This window comes from Pristis pectinata, chromosome 33, assembly GCF_009764475.1.
Source record: "Pristis pectinata isolate sPriPec2 chromosome 33, sPriPec2.1.pri, whole genome shotgun sequence".
NCBI lineage: Eukaryota > Metazoa > Chordata > Chondrichthyes > Rhinopristiformes > Pristidae > Pristis > Pristis pectinata.
Window position 1 is genome coordinate 11772810 of NC_067437.1, and position 27906 is coordinate 11800715.

Consider the following 27906-nt stretch of genomic DNA (forward strand, 5'->3'; position numbering starts at 1 on the left):
CCACAAGAGATAGAACTTGTGTTTCTGTATCTCAAATGCTTTAGAGCCAATTAATTAATTCTATAATATAGGAAATGTGGACAAGGAACTCCTTTCAAATCCTGCTGTTTATTCTTGCCTGTTATAGATGTTTTGGTGTGTGGTATGAGTGTGGATGCTTGAGATTCTTACTGTGATGTTACGTTGATTGTAATTGAATAAATAATTTGAAAGCACTTATCAAACTGGTTTAACAGCACTGGAAATTCTGTATATATAGAAGAGAATCAGCTGAAGTGTAGAAACATTGCTGCTGAAATTGGTAAGTTAATTTTATTCCTGGTTTATCTGTGGGAAATACGAGTTCTGGATGTATATGCAATTGATCGATAGTGCCTGTGTGACAATATTTGGTGATCTTTAGCTCTAAGAGATCTATTCCTCTTGGTCTGGGTTTCCAGAAAAATACCCACTGGTATTTTTGCCACACCAACTCTTGTTATGAGTACCAGTTTCACGCAAGAAGTGCCGCTGATTAATATCCCACCTGGCAGTCCCAGTGTGGAATGGCACTCTGAACTTGTTGCTACAGTTCCTATCCATAATGGTGGGCTCTCACTGAATAACTGGGTTGTGAAGATGCAAAATGGCTTTCCTGTTGTGTCATTACGCTAGTCGATATTGCAGGATGAAATTTGTGGTTTAATTGGTACAGTGTGACTTTTCAGTGCCATTTTAATGATAGCACAAAAAGGCTTTAAAATCTTATGTAGGAAAGATTTGTGACTAGGAAAAGTCTGATACAGCCTTCAAGCAGTTTATAGTCCAGCATTCCTGAGCAAAGACGCAGCTATTTAGACTGTCTACAATGCAGCTCTTCTCTCTCCTTGATTTAATGAGTACTCAGATTGTGGGTGAGATTAGAACATGAGCCTCCCTTGTGTGGGTTTGAATAAGCAGCAAACTGATTCACTGGGCAAGAGTCTGCACAATCTAAAGAAAAACAATATATTTTTGTAACTCGGTGCATTTACCCTCTCTGAACATCCCCCTTCCCCATTTGCTATACCCTCTTTATGGTTCCATCTTTTGAGATGTGATCCAAAATCAGGCAACGATCCTCCTGGGAGATTGGGTCTGGTCTCTTCTGAGACTGGCTCCAGTCTCTCTTCCATCATATGCATCCCACTTAAACCATTAGCATTACATTGCAAACTCCCATTCCATCGTTTCATTATAAAATCTGTGACAGACCTTGCACTTATGAAAGAGTAATGTTCTGAGGTTACCGCTCAAGCTTATTGGATGGAATTAGCTCCGTTTTGTGCCTAAACCCCCACCACACAATGCAATGTGCAGCCCTGGGGACAGTACATGGGGCAGTACATATAATTGGCCCCACACTCTGTCATATGCATTAGTTTCCTGGTGCAAATTTGTTAACCCACACTAAGCTATTATAGTCAATGCAAATATGTTAATATTTTCACTTAGTTAAAAGATAATTTGCATTAACCCAGTTTCAGTAATGCAGTCTCTGTATTTTTTTAAAAATAAACTTTATTCACAATAAGAAATATATACAAAGGAATAAACAGTGCAAAACTCATTACATTCTTAGTGTCATTTGGTCAACACATTCAGTAGTGTTAATGCATTTTTTACATAGCGCAATTGCCACTGATGTGGCCTCCTGAGGTGATCCACCCTTTTGTTGTTTCAGGGGCTTCCCCACTGGTCTCAGCCCCTCAATGTGTCTATTAATGAAGAATTGAGCCGCTGATTATGGCGGGTGCTTCCCTAAGCATGGATTTACTGAAGGATCACAGTTGGGGATCACAGTTGGGGATCCCACCTCACATTTCACTGACTGGGAGAAGGAAATGATCCTTTGGGAGTGTGTTGCACATTTGTCCTCTCCTGGTACAGAGAGAGTAACTTGCCAGGATAGCTGCTTCGGTGAATCCTTCAGTACAGCCTTCCTGGCTTTGCTTGCCAATTCTACAAAATGGCATACCTCTACCCCAGGAGGCAGAGTGCAGGGAACAGACCAGGTCAAAAGAAATGCCCAAAGAAATCACCTGAGCACTGAATATGTGTAGACCCAGAATCAAGGTTGGAAGAATTGTGATCCAAAAGCAAAATATTGCAGATGCTGGGAATCTGAAATAAAAACAAAATGCTGGAATTACTCAAAGGGTCAGGCAGCAGTATCAGTGGAGGGAGGGACAGAATTAATGTTTTGGGTCAACCTTTCATCAGAACTGGAAAAAATTAGAAATGAACCAAATTCTCAGTCAAACTTTCCCCCTATCACCTTAAAGCTATGTCCTCTATTATCTTTTGGCATATCCCCTTTGATGCTCACCAATTTTTATCGATGCACCATAGAAAGCATCCTATCTGGATGCATCATGGCTTGGTAAAGCAACTGCTCTGCCCAGGACCGCAAGAAACTGCAGAGAGTTGTGGACACAGCCCAGCACGTCATGGAAACCAGCCTCCCCTCCATGGACTTTGTCTATACCTCTCGCTGCCTCGGTGAAGTGGCCAGCATAATCAAAGACCCCACCCACCCGGGTCATTCTCTCGTCTCTCCTCTTCCATCAGGCAGAAGATACAGGAGCCTGAGGGCACATACCACCAGGCTCAAGGACAGCTTCTATCCCACAGTGATAAGACTATTGAATGGTTCCCTTATACGATGAGATGGTCTCTTGACCTCACAATCTACCTTGTTTGACTTTGCACCTTATTGTCTACCTGCAATGCATTACCCTGTCGCTGTGACACTCTACTCCGTATTCTGTTATTGTTTTTACCCTGTACTACCTCAATGAACTGTATAATGAATTGATCTGTACAAACGGTATGCAAGACAAGTTTTTCACTGTACCTCGGTACAAGTGACAGTAATAAACCACTACCAATACCAATATTTGACATTTCCACCCTGGATCTCGATCGGATCTCCCCTCAGCCACCGGCGCTCCAGAGAAAACAACCCAAGTTTGTCCATCCTCTCCTTATAGCTGAAGTTTGGAGTACATATTGATGGAGTACATATTCTGGGTAGAAAGGAGGAAAACAGTCCAAGGAGTCAGTGAGAGGACACATAGGTGCGTTGAGCGGTATAGATTGAGGGCCCACATAGCCTTAGAGTTGAACAACACAGTTTTAAAGGACAGATATGGGGCAACATAGTTTGAACGTACATGAGCAATGCAGGGACCTGAGGGACAACTTTTTCACACAGACGGTGGTGAGTATATGGAACAAGCTGCCAGAGGAAGTGGTTGAGGCAGGTACAATAGTATCATTTAAGAAGGACTTGGATAGGTACGTGGAGGGGAGGGGCCTGGAGGGATATGGGCCAAATGTAGGAAATTGGGACTAGACAGGTGGATAATGTGGTTGGCATGGACTCATTGGGCCGAAGGGCCTGTATCTGTGCTGTATTGCTTTATGACTATGAATACTGTTCCAGAATGTTGATATAGGGTCTGAGGGTGCAAACACAGAGCCACACAGTCTGAAGGTACGGGTACGATACAATCTCGGCACAGGTACAGGGTAAGACTGAGTACAGAAGGGAGGGGGTAACACAGTCCAGTGGGTAAACGATTGGAGGAAAGAGGTTGATTCAGTCTGAGAGTGCAAGTTGGACAAGACAGTCTGAGTGTACAGCCTGGGTCAGTCTCCCATCCCAGCTCTCTGCCAATCAGATGCTGTGCCTCGCTTTAACTGAGGTGACGTCAATGGGCATATTTCCTGGTTCTAATGCTCTGAGTTTGCTGGTTTCAACATACAAGACCAGCGTCTACGAGCAGTTCCAACGGTGAGTATCAGCATCTCCTGTAGGGTGTTTGATAAAGCCTCATGTTTTATACCATTCTATCATGTGTAGCTGTGTTAAGGTTAAAATTAACTGTAGGAATGGCAGATATTTTTCAGTTTATTATATCTCACTTTCTCTGCACTGAGGTGTTGAAATGATTGCAGTTAGATTGTTTCCTGTTGCAAGCAGCAGCGAGACTGAAGCTCTTTGAAACTCTCTGCCACTTGCCCATGGCTCTTGGATCAGATGATTTTCCCGGTCTTTGTTCATCTTTGTTCTTTCTTCATGAGTTGAACATCCATGGGGAAGTGCTCATTCCCCTCATAAATCTTTGCTTACCCTGAATGGTCTTTCACCTCAATAGGAACATGGATGGAAGTTGTTGGGCTTGGACTGAGCTTCTCTCTCTTTCTCTCCCCCCCCCCCTCTTTATCTCTCTCTCTCTCTCTCTCTCTCTCTCCCCAACTCTCCCCCCTTTCTCTCCCTCTCCTTTTCTCTCTCTCTCTCTCCCTCCCTCTCTCTCCCTCTCTCTCTGTCTCTGTCTCTGAGTAACACAAGATGCAGTATGGAGTATGTTTCTTAGTATCCTTTGACAGATCGTCATCTGATCTCACTGCTTGAATGTCCATGGGGCAGAATTTAGCCAGAGGGGAAAGATTTAAGGGGGACTTGAGGGGCAGTTTTCAACACAGAGAGTAGTGGGTATATGGAACGAGCTGCCAGAGGTAGAGGTGGGTACAATTACAAAGACATTTGGACAGGTTCATGGATAGGAGAGGTTTAGAGGGATATGGGCCAAATGCCAGCAAATGGTATTAGCTCAGGAAGACACCTTGGTCGGCATGGATGAGTTGGGCTGAAGGGCCTGTTTCAGTGTTGTATTACTCTGTGATTCTAGGTCTGGGTTGAATTAAACTTCAGCCACAGTAGAGAGGTTAGTTCTCTTAATTTCAGGATAAGGGTATCACTGATATTTCTTGTCTATCGAGAAAGTGGTGTGAGGCGCCTTGAATTGTCAACACAACTGAATGGCTTCAAAGGGCACTTACGAGAACAATGTGGGACTGGAGTCACATTTAGACACAGCATGTTAGTACATCAGGTTTTTCTTCCATAAAGGTGACTAGTGAACCAGTTAGGACAGCCTGGATTCTTTATGTTTCCTGATCCCAGATTTTTATCTTTTCTTTAAAAAACACAACTAAATTTAAGTTCTCTAACTGGCCAGATGGGATCTGAGCTCCCATTCCCTAGATTACTGAGCAGGTAACAGAAGCACCCTGGCCAGCAGAAGTGGTGTTTGAATGGAGATGGAGCAGGTTGCCAAGCAGACACTCTTCTAGTTAAAATAATAAATAACTATGTTATAGACGTTGACACTCATGTTCGCCCCATAACTCAAGGATTCAACCCTGCGCCTCTCCAAAAGCCAGCAAATCTACCTCCTGTGCACACCCCTGACCTGTGGTGAAGCATTGCAATTAGCTTCCATGGCATTGGATGCCAAACAACAGAAGGAAACGAAGCATTTAGTCAGAAACAGAATCAGACTTTGCAAGTGAAGCTCCATTGAGTTAAAAGCCCTTAGGACCCACCCTTAGGAACTGTCAGTTCATAGTTTTGTTGTACATCTGAGTTTTAATTCAAACTAATTCAAGGGACTTGTTTGAAACTACAGCAAATCACCATTGGTACAGGTATTTTGGTGAAAAGCACAGCAGGTTTATTAAGTAAGTCGTATCCAGTATAAAGGAGCAATGCTTAAAAGGACAACAGTCTGTTCCTCAAAACTTCGGAGACTCACACTCCGAGTGACTGTGGACTGCGATGTGATATCCTTTCCCCTGCTGTTGAGTTCAGGTTTGGTTCCTGCTGTGCTCTCTGTCTCTGTCTCTCTCTTTCTCTCTCTGTCTCTTTCTCTCTCTCTCTCTCCTCCCTTCTCTCTCTATCCTCTCTCTCTCCCTCTTTCTCTCTCCCTCTCTCTCTTTCCCTTCTCTCTCTGTTTCTGTCTCTTTCTCTCTCTCCTCTTTTCTCTCTCTGTCTATCCTCTCTCCCTCTCTCTCTCTCTGACCCCACATATTAGACGTCCTCTTTGATCTTAAGTGGTTACTAATTTCCTGAGCTCCTGGTTCTTGAAAAATTTATTTTATGTTTTCTCTTTACTAAACTTGTTCCTTCTTTTGCAAATGGAACTATTCCTTATCATCCTTGTTTGCTCTCTGACTGAGCTACCCCTACAATGGGGCTTCTGCACTTATTGTCAAGAATTCTGTCACAAAGGCTGTTTGCTCCTTTGAATATTTCAGCCCCTGTGTTCACTATAAACCTAATGCCTATAATTTACTTGTATCCAGTAGTATACCTCATGGTGGATTTAAATTATTTGCCCTGTCCCTGGTTATGCGTCTGCATTAACTATAACACCACAATCCCATAGTTTCAATTAGTCCTCTGATCTTCACTCTTGAAAACTTTTAAACATAGCACATTCTTTGCCATTGGTATTAATTTTTTTTTACTTAACTGACCATCATGCTTTGCTTAACATGTAAAAAAAATGTTGCATTTGTTTTAAAATCTAACACTTCCGTTGCAACAATGACAGTAAAACCGAGTTAGTGTTGCAGGTTGAAGAAGGGTGAAGGGTCTGATGAAGAGTCTTCAACCTGAAGCGTGAACTGTTCCTTCTTCCACAGATGCTGCCTGACCTGTTTCTGGCATTTTCTGTTTTTATTTAAAATAGGCTTATATGTTTAAAGCATTTTACTATTTAAGCTACTTTGTATTGGTATTGGTTTATTATTGTCCCTTGTACCGAGGTACAATGAAAAACTTGTCTTGCATACTGATTGTACAGGTCAATTCATTACACTGTGCAGTTACATTCAGTTAGTACAGAGTGCATAGAGGTAGTACAGGTAAAACCAATAACAGTACAGAGTAAAGTGTCACAGAATAGTAAGTGACATATACTTCAAGCTTAAAAGTGTAGAACAATTATAGTAAGGGTAATGAGTAGATCTGTAGAGAGCAGCTTGCAACGAGTCGCCACACTCTGGCGCCATTTTTGCAGAACAATGAGCAGATCCACAAGAGAGAAGAGCAGCAGTGAGGATCAGGATCTGTCAGACAGACCAAAAATAATGAATAAAAAATTGACCGTACCGGCACATACAGTTGGCATCTCTCTCTGAAGCTGGGACACAATTGTGTGCAATCAGAATTTGACGAGCCTGACAAAGAATTTAGAGCACAGACACAGGCCACCTAGTCCAACTGGTCCATGCCAGCAGTCATACAAAACAAAACCATGCTAACTCCCCCTGACTCCCAGAGGCCATTCAGCCCATCATGAACTTCAAGCTGACCATCAAGCACTTATCTGTACAAGATTTGAAGGAGGGTTGATTTCAATAGTATAAGACATGAACTGGCGAAAGTGTAGTAGGAGCAGCTGATATTTCTAGTCAATCGAGAAAGTGGTGTGAGGCACCTTCAATTGTCAACGCAACCGAATGGCTTCAAAGGGCACTTATGAGAACAATGTGGGACTGGAGTCACATTTAGACACAGAGCATGTTAGCACATCAGGTTTTTTTCCATAAAGGAGAATAGTGAACCAGCTCGAGGGAAAAACAACATCCGATATGTGGGAGGCATTTAAAAGCAATATAGTAAGAGCTTAGTGTCAGTATGTCCCTGTAAGGGTAAGAAGCAAAGGTGGTAACATTAGAGAACCTTAGTTAACAAAGGGATTTGAGGGTTTGATCAGGAAAAAGAAGGAAACATATATCATGTGTAGCAAATTATTATCCTTTGAAGTGAAGTTTATACAGGATATAGAAGGGAAGAAAGTAGTTAGGAGGACAAAAAAGGGGATATGAAATGGCCCTGGCCAACAGAGTTAAAGAGAATTACAAAACCTTTTAGAAATATATCAGAAGCAAGAGGGTAGCCTGGGAAAGCATAGGTCCCTTTAAGGAGTGGGGGCGGTTGGCATGGTAACTCCTACCTCATAAATCTGATTGAGCTTTTGAGGAGGGTACTTAGAAAATTGATGAAGGCAGGGCAGTAGATGTGGTACACATGGACTTCGTCACAGCTTTTGATGAGGTCCTGCATGGTAGGCTGGTCCAGAAAGTTAGGACACTTGGGATCCAGGGTGCTTTGGAAAACGGATCCAAAACTGGCTTGGTGATAGGAGGCAGAGGGTAGTGGTGGAGGGTTGTTTCTCTGACTGGAAGTCTGTAACCAGTGATGTACTGCAGGGATCGGTGCTGCAATCTTGTTGTTGGTTGAGAATGTCTGTGGTCTGATGACTAAGTTTGCTGAAGGCATGAAGATTGGTGGAGTTGTAGAAAGCAAGGGTGTTGCCTGAGGATATAGAGGGACGTGGATCAGCTGAAAAGTTCAGCGGGGTGGTAGCAGATGGAATTTAATCCAAACAGTTGTGAGGCAATGAATTTTGGGCTGTCCAGACATACAGTATACAATAAACGGCAGGGACCTTAGGAGTGTTGATATACAGAGGGATCTTGGTGTGTAAGTTCATAACTCCCTGAAAATGGTGACACAGGTGGATAGGGTAGTGAAGAAGGCATTTAGCTTGCTTGTCTTCATAGGCTGGGGTATTGAGTATAACAGTTGGGACATCATGTTGCAGCTGTATGAGACATTGGTTAGGCCACACTTGGAATACTGTGCACAGTTCTGGTCACCACACTATAGGAAGGTCACCACACTAAAGAAGTTACAAAAGATTCTGCAAATGCTGGAATCTGGAGCAACACGCACAAAGTGCTAGAGGAACTCAGCAGGTCAGGCAGCATCTATGGAGGGAAATAAACAGTCAATGTTTCAGGTCGAGACCCTTCATCAGGACTGGAAAAGAGGGCAGAAGCTAGAATAAGAAGGGAGGGGGAGGGGGAGGAGCACAGGATGGCAGGTGATAGGTGAGTCCAGGTGAGGGGGGAAGGTAGATAGGTGGGGGGAGGGGGATGAAAGGGAATGATGTAAGAAACTGAGAGGTAGAAGAGGCAAAAGGCTGGGGGAGGAGGAATCTGGTGGGGAGGGCAGTAGACCATGGAACAAAGGGAAGGAGGTGGGGAATAGATGGGTAGGTCATGAGGGCATGGGAGGGGAAGAGAAGGGGCGAGGGGGCCCCTTCAAAACAAGGGGGGGGAGGGAAAAAAGGGGGGGAGAAGAGGAGAGGGGATACTGGAAGTTAGAGAAATAGATGTTGAGGCCGTCAGGTTGGAGACTCCCAAGGCGGAATATGAGGTGTTGCTCCTCCAACCTGCGTCTGGCGTCAATGTGGCGGTAGAGGAGGCTGTGGACATGTCGGTATGGGAGTGGGATGTGGAGCTGAAGTGGCTGGACACCGGGAGATCCTTGCTTTTGCAGCGGACGGAGTGAAGGTGCTCGACGAAGCAGTCACCCAATCTGCACCCTCTTATTCCATGGTCTCCCGACCTCTCCTACCGGATTCCTCCTTCTCCAGTCCTTTGCCGTCCTTCCCCCCCTCACCCAGACTCACCTATCACCTGCCAGCCTGTGATCCTCCCCCTCCCCCCCATCTTCTTATTCTGGCTTCTGCCCTTTTCCTTTCCAGTCCTGGTGAAGGGTGTCGACCTGAAATGTCGACTGTTTATTTCCCTCCATAGATACTGCCTGACCTGTTGGGTTCCTCCAGCGTTTTGTGTGTTGTGTCTTTGGAATTCTCTAGAAATCGAGTCTGTGAACATTATTAAGGCAGAGGTAGATGGATTCTTAATAAATGAGAGGGCGAGAGGTTACGACAGGTGGAGATCAGATTTCAATCAAATCAGTCATGACAGGGTGGATTCAATGGACTGAGTGACCAAATCTGCTCCTAATTCATACCTGTGTATGAAACCTTTCAACATTAACCTGAATAGACACAGCTTTTGAGAAAACAGGTTCAACAGGGCCAGAGGGAAAAACATTTTTCAGAACTCTGCTGTACATTCGATCAGAGTACTGCATATACCCCTCTAGGCAGTCTCCAGGGGAACCTGTCAACTCAGAGAATGTGCCCGCTGGCACAGAATCCACTGACACCTTCTACCAAAGGCATCCAATGTGGGACTTACTGAAGGAATAGAAGAAAATTGCATTTCAAGACCCATCTGAGAGAGTGTGTGTGAAGGATGCCGCAGTGGGGATTCTGGATCAGTCTGTTCTCTGCGCGTCGGTCACGTTAGAACTGGCTAAAAGGTTTCTACTCCTCAATGCCTCATGTTCCTGATGTCTTTGAACACTTCATCTGATGATTTCAGAGTTTGAAAGTCCAGAAATCTGGCAGCTCACAGTTTCTGGAAACCAAATGACAGTGCCGGTACATCCTTGCCCCTGTGTCAGGGACGTGGTGGTGCTGGAGGGGGAGCAGAGGAGATTCACCAGGATGTTGCCTGCGATGGGGCATTCCAGTTATGAGGAGAGACCGGAGAAGCTGGGTCTGTTCTCCCTGGAGCGGAGAGGGTTAAGAGGGGACATGGTTGAGGTTTATAAAATTATGAAGGGTGTAGATAGGGTAGACTGCAGGAAACTTTTCCCCAGATCAGAGTAAATAAAACTAGAGGACATCGATTTAGGTTAAGGGGTAGGAGGGGACAAAATAGTGGGGAGTACCTGGACCGCACTGGTGGAAACAGAGTCACTGACAGCATTTAACAAATGTCTAGATGAACACTTGAGTCGCCGAAGGCATTGAAGGTTACGGGCCAAGTATTGGAAGATGGGATTGATATGGATGGGTGCCTACTAGTTGGCATGAATGTTGTGGGCTGAATGGCCTGTTACCCTGATTCATGACGCTCTGATTCAGCAGGTCATAGGTATGAGGTAGGTGTAAGGGCTGGAAGAAGTTACAAGAGAGAAATGGCTGTAGCTGCTGCAGGAGGTTACAGAGGTAGAGGGGGTTAGAGAGGCTGGAGGAGGTTACAGAGATAGAGAGGGTTGTAGGGGCTGGAGGAGGTCACCGAGATAGAGGGTTGTAGGGTTTGGAAGAGGTTATAGAGGGGGTTTATAGAGGAGGTTATGGAGAGAGAGTTGTAGAGGTTGGAGGACGTTATAGAAATTGAGAGGGTTGTAGGGGTTGGAGGAGGTTGTGCGGGAGAAGTGCCAGGAATAAAAACAACATAAGTTAGTACGCCGTGTTCAGTACTAACTGAGAATGGGCAACTGTGTAGAAGAGTCCCACTTGGTCGATAGTTGGTTTGTCTGATCACTTCCTCATTTGTCAGTCTTATCAGTCAAGCTCAACTCACAACTTCTCCATGTGAAACTGGAAAGGACTGATTTCACAAGCTCCCACGTTTCTCAACCATTTCACAATTGTCAAACTTCCCGTAATCAGTAACTCCTGCTGAAAGCACATCCACCAATGGTGGAGCAATTAGAATTGGGGACCAGATTGATAAGCTCTTGCTACCCAACCCATGAGTAATAGTATCAGTCTACACTGCCACCACCTCACAGCTCTTCTGGCTTAGAAAACAAGAATTTTTTAGTCAGTGAGTTTGAGGATTAACTTCAATTCTGTCCTGGGGTAATGAAGCTTCAAGTTTTTATCTGTCATCGACTACATACAAACCTGTCTTTACTTAGCACCTTTAACATCCCAACACGTCCCAAGGTGTCTCACAGACTGCGAGATATCCATGGGGGAAAGCTGCCGACTGGCACATTCCAGGCTACAGGAGTACGTGCTGAGGGACGCACTGAAGCTCGGTGCAGCCAATGCAAAGGCTCTGTGGGGAAGGTCCACAGTCTGGGCTCCTTCCGCTACCGGACATGGAGGGGCTGGGTCTGGTGGGGAATCCCCTCAAAAATTGAAAGGGATGTATCGCCCCAGGGGGCCACATGAGTGGCAGTGGTGCTATGGTTTAATAGAAAGTGTTAACACTACTGAATGTATTGACCATATGATACTAAGAATGTAAAATGTTTTGCATTGTGCTTTTCTTTTTGTATATAGATTTTATTATGATTAAAGTTTATTTTTGAAATAAAATAAACAAAAGATGCCGCACAGATTTTAACTGAGCTACATAAGGAGATAATACAACAGGGGACCAAAAGCTTGTCCAGTGAGATTGGTTATAATGGGATCTTGGAGGAGTGGGAGAGGTAGGGAACTCCAGAGGTTTAGGGCCTTGGCAGCCAGTGGTGAAGCAATTAAAACTGGGAATATCAGGAGCTCGGACTTGGCAGAGTGTAGGGATCTCCTCAACCGCTCCTGGGATAAAATCCGTGAGTAATAATATCAGTCTATACCCCCACTACCTGTATTTACATAGCACCTGTGGCACAGGACACTACTCCAAGACATTTTGCTGAACTTATCCTGAGATTAATCCCCCAATTTCTACTGCTCCACCACTGATGGTTCCACTTTCAGCTGCTTGGGCCTCGGGCTCTGGAAATCCCTCTCAAACACTCTATTCTCTTTTAAGACACTTCTTAAAACTTTGACTGAGGTTTTGGTCATATATCCTCATTTGTGTCAAATGCTTTTATGCTCCTTTGTTTCTTTGCTTTGTTAAAGGTGCGATAAAAATAGGAGTGTAAATTGTTTGTGGGATCTTTGCATTCAGCTTGGACGATAACTTCACCCAGGTCTCTGAATTTACCCAGTGTACTCTGCCTGTCACTCTTTGAGGGAAATTATTCCTTGTTCAATCATTTCTCCACGTACTTTTATTCATTTTCAGGGTCTGGGTATTACTGCCCCTCCTGATTTACCCTTCAGAAGGTGGTGGTGATTTGCCATTTTGAATTGCTGCAGTCCTTTTGGTGAAGGTGTTCCCACAATACTATTGTGGAGAGAGTTTCAGGAGTTGGATCCAGTGATATTGAAGAACTGGTGACATACTTCCAAGTCAGGATAGTGTGTGATTTGGAGAGAAACCTGCAAGTGGTTCTATCCCATGGACCTGCTCCCCTTGTCCTTCCTGGTAGTTGAGATTCTGGGTTTGGGAGGTGCTGTCAGAGTAACCTGGGTGAATATCTGCAGTGCATTTTGTAAATGGTACAATGGAGACACTGCAGATACTGGAATCTGTAGCAACGCACAATCTGCTGGAGGAACTCAGTGGGTCGAGCAGCACCTGTGGGGGGAAAGGAATTGTCGATGTTTCAGCTCCCACAGATGCTGCTCAACCTGCTGAGTTCCTCCAGCAGATTGTTTATTGCTGCAAGTCCCCACTTCTTGCTTTTTTTTTGACTCACAGATAAAGTCAACTTGTATTTGTTTAGCACCTTTAATGTGGTTTTAAAAAAAAAGTCTTTCACAAGAACAGGATCAAATTTCATTTGATTCAGACCACAACGCAGTATTAGGACTGGTTACCAGATATTGATTTAAGCAGCCTTCTAAAATGGTGGAAAGTAAAGTGTAGGGAGGGAATTATAGGGCCAAGGGCCTAGGGAAACAAGTCTTTGGGCCAAAATCCTGCATCAGGACTGATCTGGTTGAGTTCCTCCAATAGATTGTTTGCTGCTTGTAAATGGGACAATTGTTCTCAACAATCTTTCCATCTCTCAACCACCTTTCCTGCTCCAGGCCTCAACCTATAACTCCTGGCCAATAATCTTGTGCCTGACTGGACTAGGTAGGTACATTAATCAACCAAGGTCTGGTTCCTCACTCCAGGACAGAGTTCCATTGGAAAAGCCATAGGAAATCAACCTTGGTCAGTATTGTCCCTGTCCTCACCTGAACAAATTCCTGTATGACCCACACATGCCAACACAGCGTCGCTCGAAAGGTGATGCTGTTTGGGGATATCAGACTCCTATAAGCCCATCTCCTCGGAAAAGGAGAGGTGATGGATGGGAAGGAGCTAGGAAGCAAATGCTTCCCATTGTCCAGGAATGATGAAGTTTCTCTATTAGTTCCCCAGATAACATGGCTGAGCAGGAGCAAGAAGAACATCTAATCGCTGACGAGGATGAAGTGGACAAGGCATTGAATTACAAAGCACCGGTGCAGAAGTCTCTGGCCGAGATTGTTCAACTCGATCAGCACGATGAGAGTCTGACCAAGTACAAGAAGACTCTGTTGGGAGAGCAGATCCCCCAGGTTGCAGGTCAGTGTGACACTGCCCATTCTAATGCCCATGCAGATGTCAGTGGAGTAAGTTATCAGAGAAGGCAGACAGTGCAAGAGGTGCAGAGGGAATTGTGTGCATTTCTGGGGATAGATTCTTCCGAGGAATATGCGGAGAAGATGGATGTGGAGGGTGGGGATACAGGAAGGGAATGGGTAGGTAGGGTTGGGTGATACAGAGATGGAGAAATGAGATGTGGGTTGGTAGGGGTGGGAAATATGGAAAGAAAGTGGTCAGGTAGCGCTGGGGGATGCAGAGACTGGGGTTGTGTGAGCAGGATGAGAAGATATACAGAGTCAGTGAAGGATTATGCCTCAGACCCTGTATGATTTAATGACCCATTTCCAAGTAAAATCTTCAACTAATGACATTGGGGTTCCCGTTCTAGATCCCAATGCACCCAATGTGACTGTGACTCAAATAACTCTTGTCTGTGAGGAGGCCCCGAAACCAATCATCATAGATCTCACTGGTAAGTTTGGAGTCATTAATGAGTTTCAAGATTCCTATCGCTGGTGATTCGAATTAGAAAGTTGGCTGTGCCAACAGATGTAGGGACATGCTGAGGTACATCATAAATGGGATGGCATATGCCAACACGATCTGGATGGACACAGACAGAAAATGAGGAGGTAGTTAAGGCGGTGGTATAGATACCTTGGCCCATTCACCACCAACACGGTCACTGCCTTCACTCACTTGTTTCATTAGACAAGTTTTAGAGAAGAACTATGCAGCCTTGGCATGCTATGGCTACAATACCTTGGCCGTTGTTATGGGCATTGACGGAGAATGAGATTGCAGTTAATTTGGGGTTTGAGCCTGCCCGACTCAAGTACGCCATGCCTGAGTCACACAATCATCATAGTCAGTCCTAGCCTTGATCCAGTTGCTTAGTCACGGTGAGATGATGAACCACCATCTTCTTCCATTCATGGCATCTGGCCCCAGTTCTTCAGGCCTGATGCCCAGAATGACAAGGACTGCTGTTGAGTTTGCCGGCTTTCATTGGTTGCAATCCAGAGGTTTCCCCACACGATGCATCATGTTGGTCAAGAGCTTCATTTTCCACCTCCAATACCAATAAATAAAAGAAGGCACCATTTTTCAGTGTCCCCAATGATATTTCTCCTGGGTATCACAAACATATGAATTGCCACAGGAACAGGCCACTTGGCCCCTCTAACTTGCTCTGCTATTCAAGCATCGGTGGTGGTTGCTCAGAATCGAGGCTATTAACAACCAGGCTCGAGGATCTTCAGGTGACTGAGGAGCTCACCTCTGGACACACGGGTCCCTTGGGGCTCAGGGGCAGTGGGATCTGATCCCCTGGGTTTCTCCCCTTCTCCTTCCTCCTCTGCTACCATCGCACCTCAGTATCACTGGGCCTCAAAATTACTACCGTCTAGTAGCTTGGTCCTCCCAGCCTGGGAGGACCTTGAGAGCATGTCTTTGCATTGTTTCACTTCAGCTGCCTTTCGAACATTGGCCATTGGAGAGCAAGGAGAAGGAAAGCTGGTGAAGTTGGAGCCACCCCATTCATTAGGACTGTGGTTGTTCAGACTGTTGCTCATGTTTGGGAGACTAATATTTAATTCCTGCAATACATCGACTCTAAAAGAAAGTCATAGAGTTGTACAGCAGAGAAACAGACCCTTTGGCCCACTAACCACTAAGTAACTGGTATTCAATGCTCTGTCACCCTCCTCCCTTCCCATTATTTATAAACCATTGGCATCTCAATACCAAGCAGTGTCAAACCCTGGAGACTGGAAGGCATGCGAGGCACATGCCTATTGCTTTCTCGTTATTGAGGCAGAACTCTTGAGGTGCAAACAACCTCCCGAGGATGATTTGGGTGGGGGAGGGTTAGATTTTACAGCTCAGAAACAGGCCATTTGGCCCTACTAGCCTCAGATCGTCAAGTTTATTGTCACGTTCACAATTACAGTGATGTACAGCTACAACGAAAAACTTGCTTGCAGCAGCATCACAGGCACGTAGGTACAGACAACACAAGAACATAAATTATACCTAAATTATACAAGAGAAATGAAAGTGTGCAGAGCAAGACACTTGTGCAGAAAAAAAACAGAGACAAATCCTTAGACTTTGCTTGTGTTTCCACTCCACCCCATCAGAAGGGTTAAAAAAAAACTGAATCAGTTTCTCAGTAAAAGAAAGTAAAGGTTAAATTTTCTGCCTGGGATTGATAAACAAACTGCCAATTTAAGTCATGTGTTTCCACTCCACCCACTCTCCCCATCAGAAGGGTTGAAAAAAACTGAATTAGTTTCTCAGTAAATGAAAGTAAAGGCTAAAGTTTCTGCCTGGGATTGCTAAACAAACCGTCAATTTAAATCATGGGCTTTGCTGGGTGGTGAAAAATCCATTAATCCTTGGTTGTCAGGGGGCAGGGTTAAAGGATCAGTCCTTTGGTCAATCCTTCCATTGACATTTGACAATCCAGTCAGGAGCATGTGTCGTTTAGGTACCTGAGCTACAGGGGACACAGGAGACAGCAGATGCTGGAACCTGGAGCAGTTTGTTCTTTTGCAATTGTGCCACAGGTTAAAGGTGCAGGGGGTGGGCTGGGATTTGTAGAAAGGTATTTGTGGCTTCGGAATTCACAACTTATAGTCTCAACGTGAGTGTTTATTGATGTTTCACCCAAAACAGGTGGAGGATCTTTGCAGATGTAGGTTACAGCCTTGTCGCCGTGACAGTAGCCCTCCCTCAGTACAGTGTAGCGCTCCCACAGTACTGACAATGTAGCCCCTCAGTACTGAGTGTATTGGCGTTGCTCTGCCTTGCTCGGAAGTTTGGTGATACTGAACTGGCCGGATTTTACCACTATTTTAAATCACTTTTGTTCGAAAACTACAGTCAGTACTGAGAGACTGATGCTCTATCTATACTGAGTGAGTTCAGAGAGAGTGCAACACTTTGAGTCTCGAAGGAGTGCTGCTCAATAGTGGGCGAGAGCTGCACTGTCGCTACTGAGGAAGTCCTAAACCATCAGAACTGAGGGGGCATTCTTTTCGCAGTCCTCGTGCGGTGCTATAGTACGAACACTGAGGTAGTAATTCAGCATCACTGTTGAGGGAAGGCTGCATATGGTGGGGTTCACTGCCTGTACTGTGACTATTGCTGAGAGTGGTGAACTTTTATCGTGCTGTTTGTACTGGGGGAGTTTTGTACTGTTGGAAGTTTGCAATGAGGGATTGCAGTGCCTTTGCGAGGTGGTATTGAGGGTTGGTATACTATGGGAGGGGCGATACTGAAGATGTGCTGCACCATCAAAGGGCCAATACTGAGGGATTGCACCTTTAGTGAGGTAGTAATGAGGGACACCTCCAGTGTTGGAATGCCTCCTTTCAGATGAGACGTTGTATTGAGGGTCAGTGTGCCCCTTCCAGTGGAATAGTTTGAAGGGGAGCAGGGAGACTTTCTCTGCTGTTCTGACCAATACAAAACCAGCATAGCTGAAAGAGATGTTCTGGTCATTATCGGTTTGCTGTTTGTGGGACCTTGCTCTGCTTAAATCGGCTTCCGAGTTCCTCACGTTGCAACAGCAACCAAGTTTCGGAATTACTTCGTTGGCTGCAAAGCACTTTGTAACATCCTAAGGTTGTGAAAGGGACTTTGGAAATACAAATCTTCCTTCCCCTTTTGTTCTCTGCTGACCCTGATACTTACTCCTTGTTCTGTGTTCAACAGGTGATCTCCAGGCCCTGAAGAAAAGTAAGGTTGTGCTGAAGCAGGGTGTGTCCTACAAAATGAAGATTAATTTTAAAGTCAGTCTCACATTCTGATCTTTCTGCTTTCTGTCTGGCCAGTGTGTTGTGGTTCAGTCACCACATGTACCCCTTCATCTTCCTGACCCTCTCCTCCCGCCTTAACCCATTGGGACCATTTGACTAATGACCTTCTCTGAGTTCGCCTTGGCCACAGAGTGCACAGATCTGTAATTTTGATGGCAGTTGACAGCGTATTCAGGTTAAGTCACCGAGTGTCCCTACCTGTCTCCATCATAGGGACAGGAGAAGGCCATTCGACCCTTCGACACTACTCTATTATTTGATGAGGTGCAGCGTAATCTGTAGCATTTACCCATCTTGGTACCCAGATCAAAAGTCTCAACCACGGAGGGGAGAGACTTCCATACATCCACCACCCTCTACACTGAGATGTTCCCTGAATGATGTGGTTCTGATATTTATATCAAAAAGTCGTACAGCACAGAAATGGGCCCTTCAGCCCATCATGTCCATGCCGACCATTTTGTCCATCGCACTGATCCCATTTGCCTGCATTGTCCGTATCCTTCCACGTTTTGCCTATTTAAGTGTCTGTTTAAGTGCCTCTTAAACATAGAGATTGTGTCTGATTCCACCACATCCTCTAGCAGATCAGTCCAGTATCAACAACTCTCCATGTAGATTAACCTCCCTCTCAGACCCCCTTTCAAACTCCTTCCTCTTACCTGAAACCTGTGCCCCCTTAGTTTTTGATACCCCTACCATGGGAAAAAGATTCTGACTATCCACCCCATCTATAACTCTCTCATAACTTTATCTACCTCTATATCAGGTTACCCTTCAGTCTCTTTTGCTCCAGGGTTAAACAAGCCCAGCACATCCAATCTCTCTCCATAACTACAGTCCCCCAGTCTCCCCTGTGTCTTTGTTCTGGTATCCTGGCTTTGGCAATACAGGACGCAGGTCAAGAGTGTAATGGAATATTTTCCACTTGCCTGGATGAGTGCAGCTTCAACCACACTCAAGAAGCTCCATCGAGGACAAAGAAACCCACTCGAATGGTACCCCATCCACCACCCTAACGGTCTACAAAAGTGCGCTGTAGTTACTTGCCCAGGCTACTCCAACAGTACCTCACAAAGCCATGTCCTGTGCCACCGAGAAGGACAAAGACAGGCTGTGTATGACAACACCACTGCCTGCCGATTCCCCTCTGTGCTGCACACCACCCTGACGTGGAAATATATGGGCTGCTCCTTCACCGTTGCTGGGACCAAATCACAGAACTCCTTGCCCTTTAACGTCAGAAGGACTAAAGTGGTTCGAGATGGTGGCTCACCTCTGTGTTCTCAAGGGGAAATTGGGTTTGGACAATAAATGACAGTCTTGCCAGCAACACCCAAGTCCTTTAAATGAATAAAATAAGATGTACAATGAGTGAGTATATGGAGTTATGTTATAATTAACCATATCTGTTGAACGGTGCAATAGGGTTGAATGGTCCCTTCCTGTTTCGTGTTAATATAAATCCTTTAATCATCTAAAACACCTCACTTGGATCTCCGTTACATTCGAGGAACTGCAAGTCTAGTCTGTGCGACATAACTGAAAACTTACCCTTTAATACTTGTTACCATTCTGGTGAATCTGTTCTGCGCCCCATCTTTTTCCTGAGGTACAAAGGGACAGAGACATCCCTGCGACTGCTGTGAGGTTTGTGCCTGTAAATAGGGAGTAGAGAGAAGGATTGATAGCCAGTCACCAGTGGCTGCGCCACTCACTCCTTTTGTGAGCTGGGACTACCACAAGGGCCAACTTTCAGCAGTTAAACATCAAGTGATTTTTGGCCTCTGTTTTGTTGACCTGGTTGGAGACGAGGTCTCAATATTTTCAATGTGGTCACATATTTTTGGGGCTTTTACAGCTGGTACATATTTACATGTAAATTTCCAACAGGCGGAGAGAGAGAGTCAGGCACTGCATGTTTGTCACACATAATCTGGGTGGTGTGTTGGTGTGTTATAAACAAACAGTCTCTCTTTAATCTCAGTGCAGCAACAAGGGTGCTAAAGTTGTGATGTACCACTGACCAACATTTATAAGGTTTCGTTCTTCTGTGAAAGGATTGTTCATTTTAGAGTCAGCATGGAAAAAGGCCCTTCAGCATACCAGGTCTGCACTGACCATCTACAGTATATGAATCCTATTTTATTGCCCCCACGTTCCCATCAATTCCTCCCCATCCACCCCCACCAACCCCCACCATTTACATACATAGTAGGTTCAATTTACAGTGGCTAATTAACCTAGCAATTCTGCCCGTCTTTGGGATGTGGGTGGAAAACAGGAGCATCCAGGGGAACCTTAGCAGTCACAGGGAGAACATGCAAACACCACACAGACAGCATCTGAGGCCAGGATTGAACTTGGGTCGCAGGAGCTGGGAGGCAACAGCTCTACCAGCTTCGCTACTGTGCTTGTGTTAAACAGACATTGTCATAAAATTATTGGTGGAAAGTAAAATCTCTGATATATAAATCACTCTTAATGTATTAGTGGCAGCTTTATTTAGTTCTGAGTGCATTTTTGCAAAAGTCACAAATTGAAAAGATTTGGGTAATTTCCCTCAGCTATTTTTGTACCTAAGTGGGGAGATCATTCCAACTTCTCCTCAGAAATTCCAAGAGTTGGTTTGGTTTAACATTGACACAGCTGGAAGAGCTGTTGTCTCACTGTGGCAGAGAACCTGGGGTCAATTCTGCCCTTCTGTTCTGTCTGTGTTAAGTTTGTATACACTCTCTGTGACCTGGTTTCCTCCCACATAGAAACATAGAAAACCTACAGCACAATTCAGGCCCTTCGGCCCACAAAGCTGTGCTGAACATGTCCCTACCTTAGAAATTACTAGGCTTACCCATAGCCCTCTATTTTTCTCAGCTCCATGTACCTATCCAAAAGTCTCTTAAAAGACGCTATCGTATCCACCTCCACCACCGTTGCCGGCAGCCCATTCCACACACTCACCACTCTCTGAGTAAAAAACTTACCCCTGACATCTCCTCTGTACCTACTCCCCAGCATCATAAACCTGTGTCCTCTTGTGGCAACCATTTCAGCCTTGGGAAAAAGATGTTGGGAAAAAGAAAAAGAGGTTAATTGGAGGGAGGCAGGGAGGGAGGGAGAGAGAGAGAGAGAGAGAAATGGGTTACAGGGAAAGTGGAGGAATGGAATTGATAAGATTGCTCTGAGAGTTGGGACAGACTTGATGGGCTGAATGGTCTCCTTTTATCATAAGTCAGTCTGACTGGTAATGTTTGTTGGAACTAAAATTGCTTTTTTTTATAGGTAAATAAAGAAATTGTTTCAGGATTGAAGTACGAGGTACTCAGCTACAGGAAGGGGATAAAAGGTATGGCAGAATATAGAATATATTCTGCATTCTGTTTTACTTTTCCTTTTGTACTGCCTCACTGTGCTTATGTATGGAATGATCTGTTTGGATGGCACGCGAACAAAAACAGGAGACACAAGAGCCTGCAGATGCTGGAACCTGCAGCAACAAACAAACTGCGGGAGGAACTCAGCGGGTCAGACAGTTTCTGCAGGGGGCAAGGAATTGCTGACTTTTCGGGTGGAAAACCTGCATCAGCCCTGGACCCAAACAAAATCTTTTCACTGTACCTTGGTACGTGTGACAATAATAAACCAATTACCAATTAGAACAGTTCAGCGCAGGAACAGGCCAGGATGAACTGACCAAGATGCCAGTTTAAACTACATATCTGCTTGCACATGATCTATATCTCTCCATACATTGCCTGTTCATGTGTCTGTTTAAATGCGTCTTAAACGTTGTTGTATCTGCTTCCACCATCTCCCCAGCAGCCCATTCCAGGCACCTATCACTCTCTGTGTAAAAAAACTTACCTCATAAATCTCCTTTAAACTTTCCCCCTCTCATCTTAAAGCTATGTCCTCTTGTATTTGCCATTTCCACCTTGGGTAAAAGACTCAAACTATTTATCCTCTCTATGCCTTTCATAATGTTATCTACTTCTATCAGGTCACCCCTCAGGCTCTGAAGCTTAAGAGGAAGCAATGCAAGTCTGTCCACCTGCTCCTTATAGCTACTACTCTCTAGTCCAGGCAACATTCTGGTGAACCTCTTCTGCACCCTCTCCAAAGCCTCCACATCCTTCTTATAATATGACAACCAGAACGACACACGTGGCCAAAGTATTATTCAGCTTCAACATGAATTTTATACTCATTGTCCTGAATGGTGAAGGCAAATATGCAGTATGTGATGGCCAAGTAAATCCCCATGGTTAGATTCAACACCCTCTGCTCAGCTTATGGCTGCTGATGCTGATTGGCTGCCAGTTATAAAACATAACTGATTTCTATTGGCTTTGATTTCAAGTGTAAATGATGATTGGACAATGGCTGTAACAGACAGCCAATCCTAGGCTTCTGTTTTATTCCTAGGCAGCCCATTCATGTAGCTACGCCACTGTGGGAGTACAGTAATGGTTACTTTAATAACCAGTAACTTAATAGTCTGAACAAGTAAATCAGAGAAAGTAAGATCAACTCTAGCCAGACCGATCTGAGTATTTCTTTGTAATATGCACCTTAAGATCAAAAGCAGGAATCAGTAATGGATATCATTAAATCGTCAGAAGAGCCCAACTGGTTCATGAATGGATCTGCCCTCCAAGTGTGACTATATGTGAATCCAGTCCCCACATTGAGAGGTAACTGTCCTCTGGACTGGCCTACCCAATCCCTCATTCAAACTACTAGACTCATACAGGACGGAAACAGGCCCTTCAGCCCAACTGGTCCATGCCAACTAAGATACCCTTCTAAGCTAGTCGATTTGCCTGCGTTTGGCCCATATCCCTCTAACCCCTTCCTGTCATGTACCTGCAGAAATGTCTTTTAAATGTTGTTAATGCACCCGCCTCAACTACTTCCTCTGGCAGCTCGTTCCAAATATGCACCACCCTGAATCGAAAGAAGTTGCCCCTCTCACCTTAAACCTATGCTCTCTGGGTTTTGATTCTCTTTCCCTGGGCAAAAGACAGTGCACATTCACCCTACCTATGCCCCTCATGATTTTATACACCTCTTTAAAGTCACCTTTCGGTCCCCTGTGCTCCAAGGAATAAAGTCCTTGCCTGCTCCACCTCTCTCCATAACTCAGGCCCTCGAGTCCTGGCAGCATCCTCAGAAATCTTCTCTGCATTCTTTCCAGCTTAAGGAGGTTTTTCCTATAACAGGGTGACCAAAACTGCACACAATACTCCAGGTGCGGTCTTGTACAACTGCAATATAAGTCCCAGCTCTTCTACTCAGCGCCCGACTGATGAAAGCCAGCGTGCCAAATGCCTTCTTCACTACCCTGTCTACTTGTGCTGCCACTTTCAGGGACCTATGTACTTATACTCCTAGGTCCGTTCTACAAACGTCCTTCTGACCTACTCTAACAATGTGGCCATCAACACCTTCCCAGGGTCAGTGATAGTGACCTAATCACTGTAGCATCAGTGTGGAGCTACAGTTCATACTGTACATGTGATGAAGGGGCTAGATGTGTAAGGAACATTAACAGCCTGAAGAGGAGAGGTGGGTAAATGGCCGGAGAGGGGAGGTGGGCTTTGGGACCAACTAGGTGGATGACCAGCCCCACTTTAGCCCGAGGCTCCCAGGGTGACATACTGTCTATTCGGATCCCAATTTTTTAGCTCAGGACACAGACGTGGGCGGAGGTGAAGCCAGGCAGACTGGTACCCCACCCAAACATATATTTAAGCACAGCACGGGACCAGTCAGCAACTGGGACAAGGCAGCAGCTGTTGGTCCAGAGCGGGTGAGAGAATTGGCTCGAGTTCACTGCTATTCGCCAAGTTGCAGTTGAAGCAAAGAGCTAAAACTGACTCATGTGAGAACCAAGAGCTAGATATAGGTAGAGCCTTGGTTCACTCAGTTACATTAACAGTGTGCCTATTTGTTTATGTTTTGTAGACTGATACAGCCCTCGTTGAATATTTGCCTGGTGTTCATATACTTATCATAAGAATGTAAGAACACAACCCAAGAAACGTGAGCCAGGTCCCTTGAGCCAGCTCCGCTATTCATCGATCGTGGCTGATCTACCTCTTGTGGAATGTTCCTGCCTTTCCCCATATCCCTGGTTTTCTCAATATCTAAAGATCTCTGTTTTGAATAAACACAATGACTAAGCCTCCACAGTCCCCTGGGATAGAGAATTCCAAAGGTTCACCGGCCTCTGAACGAAGGAATTTCCCCTCATCTCAGTGCTAGACAGCTAACCCCTTATTTTCAAATGATGCACCCTGGTCCTCGTCTCCTCAGCCAATGGAAACATCCTGTCTGGACCCAGTCTGTCGAGCCCCTTGTAATGTTTCAATATGATCTCCTCTCATTCTCCTGAACTCTTATTACAACTTAGAAGACCATTCAGCCCATCAGGTGCATGCTAACTCCTAGGAGAGCAAACCATGTCCCTTCTTCCTGGGATTTAACTCTGACAAGTGCGAAGTGTTGCAATTTGGGAAGTTAAACCAGAGCTTGACAGATTGGCAAGGGCAGGACTTACACAGTGAATGACAGGGCCCTGAAGAGTGTTGTAGAACAGAGAGACCTAGGGGTACAGGTACATAGTTCCCCAAAAGTGGTGACGCAGGTAGGCAGGGTGGTGAGAAGGTGTTGGTACGGTTACCTTCATCGGTCAGGACATTTGAGTTCAAGAGCTGGGATGTCATGTTATGACTGTACAAGGTGACGGTGAGGCCACATTTGGAGTATTGTGTGCAGTTCTGGTCGCCCAGCTATAGGAAGGATGTCATTAAACTGGAGAGGGTCCAGAAAAGATCCACAAGGATGTTTGCTGGGACTGGAAGGCTCAAGTTATAAGGAGAGACGATAGGCTGGGACTGTCTTCCCTGATACAATGGAGGTTGAGGGGTGACGTTATGGAAGTTTATAAAACCATGAGAGGCAGAGATAAGGTAAATGATCACGGTCTTTTTCCCAGGGAAGGGGAGTCTAAAACTAGAGGGCATAGGTTTAAGGTGAGAGGGGAAAGACTTAAAAGGTGACTTGGGTTAGGATTAGGGTTAGGGTTACTTCTCCACCTGGAGGGTGGTGGGTATACAGAACAAGCTGCCAGAAGGTGTGGTAGGGGGAGGTACAACTACAACATTTAAAAGACATTTGGATGGGAACATAGATAGAAAGGGTTTAGAGGGATATGGGGCAAACACAGGTACGTGGTTCTACCTCAGGTAGGCAAGTTGGTCGGCATGGACAAGTTGGGCTGAAGGGCTATGACCCTATAACCCTATAACTTCTTTCCTTAGTTCCCTGTACTCCTACAAATGAGTCTCTATCATTTGCCGCTGATTCTTCTTGCTTTTAATCTACACTAAGCAGGCAATTAAGATAACATAAGATTTCTTTATTAGTCACATGTACATTGAAACACACAGTGAAATGCATCTTTTGCGTAGAGTGTTCTGGGAGCAGCCCGCAAGTGTCGCCACGCTTCCGACGCCAACATAGCACGCCCACAACTTCCTAACCTGTACGTCTTTGGAATGTGGGAGGAAACCGGAGCACCCGGAGGAAACCCACACAGTCACAGGGAGAACGTACAAACTCCTTACAGACAGTGACGGGAATTGAACCCAGGCTGCTGGCGCTGTAATAGCGTTATGCTAACCGCTACACTACCATGCATGCAATAGTAAGCAATGTGATCTCATTCAGGTGGATCTTGCCAGTCCATTCACAATCTATAGGGCTGTGACAGAGTGGGTTGCACTCTCTAACCCACAGAGTCAAAAGGTTGTGGGCTTGGGTTTGGGCTTGAGTCCCACTCTAGAGACTTAAGTACAGCAGGCCAGACTGACATTACCAGTGCAGGGGGAGCTGCCAATAGAAATATCATGTCTGCTGACATGTTAAGCCTGAATGGGCAATAAATGCAGGGATACCTCTGAGCATCTGCCGGGTGTAAACGAATCCTCTAACGCAGAACAAGAGAGGTCTCCTACATCTACATTTGTCTGTCTTAACTTTGTTTTTACGCTGACACAGGAGACTGCAGGTGCTGAAATCTGAAGCAACAAGCAATCTGCTGGAGGGACTCAGCGGGTTGAGCAGCATCTGTTGGGGGAGAGGAATTGTCCTGATGCGGGTTTCAACCCGAAATATTGACAGTTCCTTTCCTCCCACAGATGCTGCAGACCCACTGAGTTCCTCCATCAAATCGATTTTGTGCTGCTGTTTGTGGGATCTTCCTATGCGCTAAAATAGAAACAGAAAATGCAGGAAATAGTTTCTCTTCCTACAGATGTGGCCTGACCCGTTGCGCATTGCCTGCACTTTCTGTTTTTATTTTAGGTTTCCAGCATCTGCAGGTTTGCTCTTAAAGTGTTCTCTTCCCCCATGCTGATTGGTTGTTCACTTTCCCACGTTTTGAAGCCCCTGCCCGCGTTGCTACAGAAATGCTTCTTTTTTAATCTCTTTGATCTTCTCTCAGTGGAAAAGGTGGTCGTCATGATGGGCAGCTATGGCCCCCGCGCTGAGGAGTACGAGTTTGTGTCTCCGAAGGAGGACGTGCCCAAGGGGATCTCCTCCTGTGGCACCTACGTCGTGAAAGCCCTCTTCACCGACGATGACAAGACTAACCACCTGAGCTGCAAGTGGTTCCTCTGTCTCAGGAAGGATTGGGATGAGGATCCTGGCACAGAATGAGTTCGAGTGAGTGCAGCTGGAGCCCACATTGAGCCTCCCGATGTATCCATTGGTGATCAGGAACTCCTTCTTGAACAGTTCTACGGCCGGATCACACACGCTGTACCCTCTGATGCATTGTCCTTGTCAAGGTCAACGTTGCAGCTCCACTGAACATTGCACAGTCCGTGCTGGGAGGGGGGTGGGTGGGTGGGGTTAACGCACAGATTTGCTCATTCTGCTGGGTCTCAGCAAATTCTCCCTTCATGATCAGGACTCACACCAACACCTCGCAGTGGGGCAGGAGGATCTGTGGTGGGGTTCTGTCTCCAGGTCCTCTCTCTCCCTCCTCTCTCATTCCTTCTCTCTCTCTCTCTCATCTGTTCTTTCTCTCTCTCATGTTTTCTCTCTCTCTCTCATCTCTCTCTCTTTCTCATCTGTTTTCTCTCTCTCGCTGCCACCCACCTACATTCTTTCACTGCATCTTCCCTGGTCTCATTCTTTATTCCTCCTCTTTCTCATCGTCATAGTGTCAGAGAGCAGGGAAACAGGCCCTTCAGCCCATTAGTCCATGCCGACCTATTTACATCAATCCTGCATCAATCCCATTTTATTCCCATCATCCCCATCAACTCCCCACTGGTTCTACCACTCACCTACACATCAGGGGCCAATTAATCTATCAGACCTCACGTTCTTAGGATGTGGGAGGAAACCGGAGCACCTGGAGGAAACCCACACGGTCACAGGGAGAACGTGCAAACTCCACACAGACAGCGCCTGAGGTCAGGATTGAACCTGGATCTCCGGCACCATGAGGCAGCGGTTATCCCTGCTGCGCCACTGATCCCTCTCTCCCTTCTCTCCCTTCTCTCCCTCTTGAGTGTCACTGCCCCCCTCTCTTTCTCCACCTCTCTGCTGGCTCTCCTCCTCCTCCCTGCCTGTTGTGTCGACTTCATTCTCTCTCTGGTTCCCTCTACCCTGTAAAGTGATCTCCACTCATAGTCAAGCCTCTGATGACGTGGTTGGCCTTCTATTGTGCAACAGAAATAGACAGTAAACTACGACAATTCCATGCTACTTCCAGACTCACCGTACGCACAGTACGTGCCTTGCCTAATGCTAGCCTGATGCATTGTAAGTTACAAACTGCTCACAATGATCCTGTTCCTATGGCTTTGCCTTCTATTATCTGATGAAATGTTTTCCAATAAATTAGATAACTCCCATTATCTCTTTCATTGTGGTGTTTTTAAACCTCTTTTAGTTGTCAAGTGTGAATGTCCTTTGCAGTTTTCAAATAGTGTACATGGGAAATTTGCCTGGTTGAGAGCCATCGGTGAGGAGAGACTTGGGCTGCTGGGATCATTCTCCCTGGAGCAGCGAGAATTAAGGAATAACATCAGGAAAAGCTGGAGATACTCAGCAG

At 45.5% G+C, this 27906-nt stretch overlaps 1 protein-coding gene across 3 annotated transcripts; it reads left to right on the forward strand.

The window, feature by feature from the left end:
• The first annotated feature begins 173 nt into the window (after positions 1–173).
• LOC127585471 (rho GDP-dissociation inhibitor 2-like) lies at positions 174–27706 on the forward strand. Of its 3 annotated transcripts, none has more exons than XM_052042945.1 (6): positions 174–301; positions 13736–13929; positions 14339–14422; positions 17671–17747; positions 21057–21120; positions 26284–27706. In XM_052042945.1, the coding sequence occupies exons 2-6, from the start codon at positions 13749–13751 to the stop codon at positions 26496–26498; spliced, it is 621 nt and encodes a 206-aa protein (XP_051898905.1). In that variant the 5' UTR covers positions 174–301; positions 13736–13748; the 3' UTR covers positions 26499–27706. The 3 variants fall into 3 exon arrangements, with proteins under 3 accessions (XP_051898905.1, XP_051898903.1, XP_051898904.1); XM_052042943.1 differs by lacking the exon at positions 174–301 and adding an exon at positions 3691–3817; XM_052042944.1 differs by lacking the exons at positions 174–301; positions 14339–14422 and adding an exon at positions 3691–3817.
• Positions 27707–27906: the final 200 nt, after the last annotated feature.

Excerpts from the sequence above, each read along its gene's own strand:
- LOC127585471 (XM_052042943.1), top strand. The coding sequence starts at position 3,705 with ATGCTGTGCCTCGCTTTAACTGAGGTGACGTCAATGGGCATATTTCCT. Across the intron at positions 3,818-13,735 it reads GTCTACGAGCAGTTCCAACG|TTCCCCAGATAACATGGCTG; the intron begins GTGAGTATCAGC and ends TTTCTCTATTAG. Across the intron at positions 14,423-17,670 it reads AATCATCATAGATCTCACTG|GTGATCTCCAGGCCCTGAAG; the intron begins GTAAGTTTGGAG and ends TGTGTTCAACAG.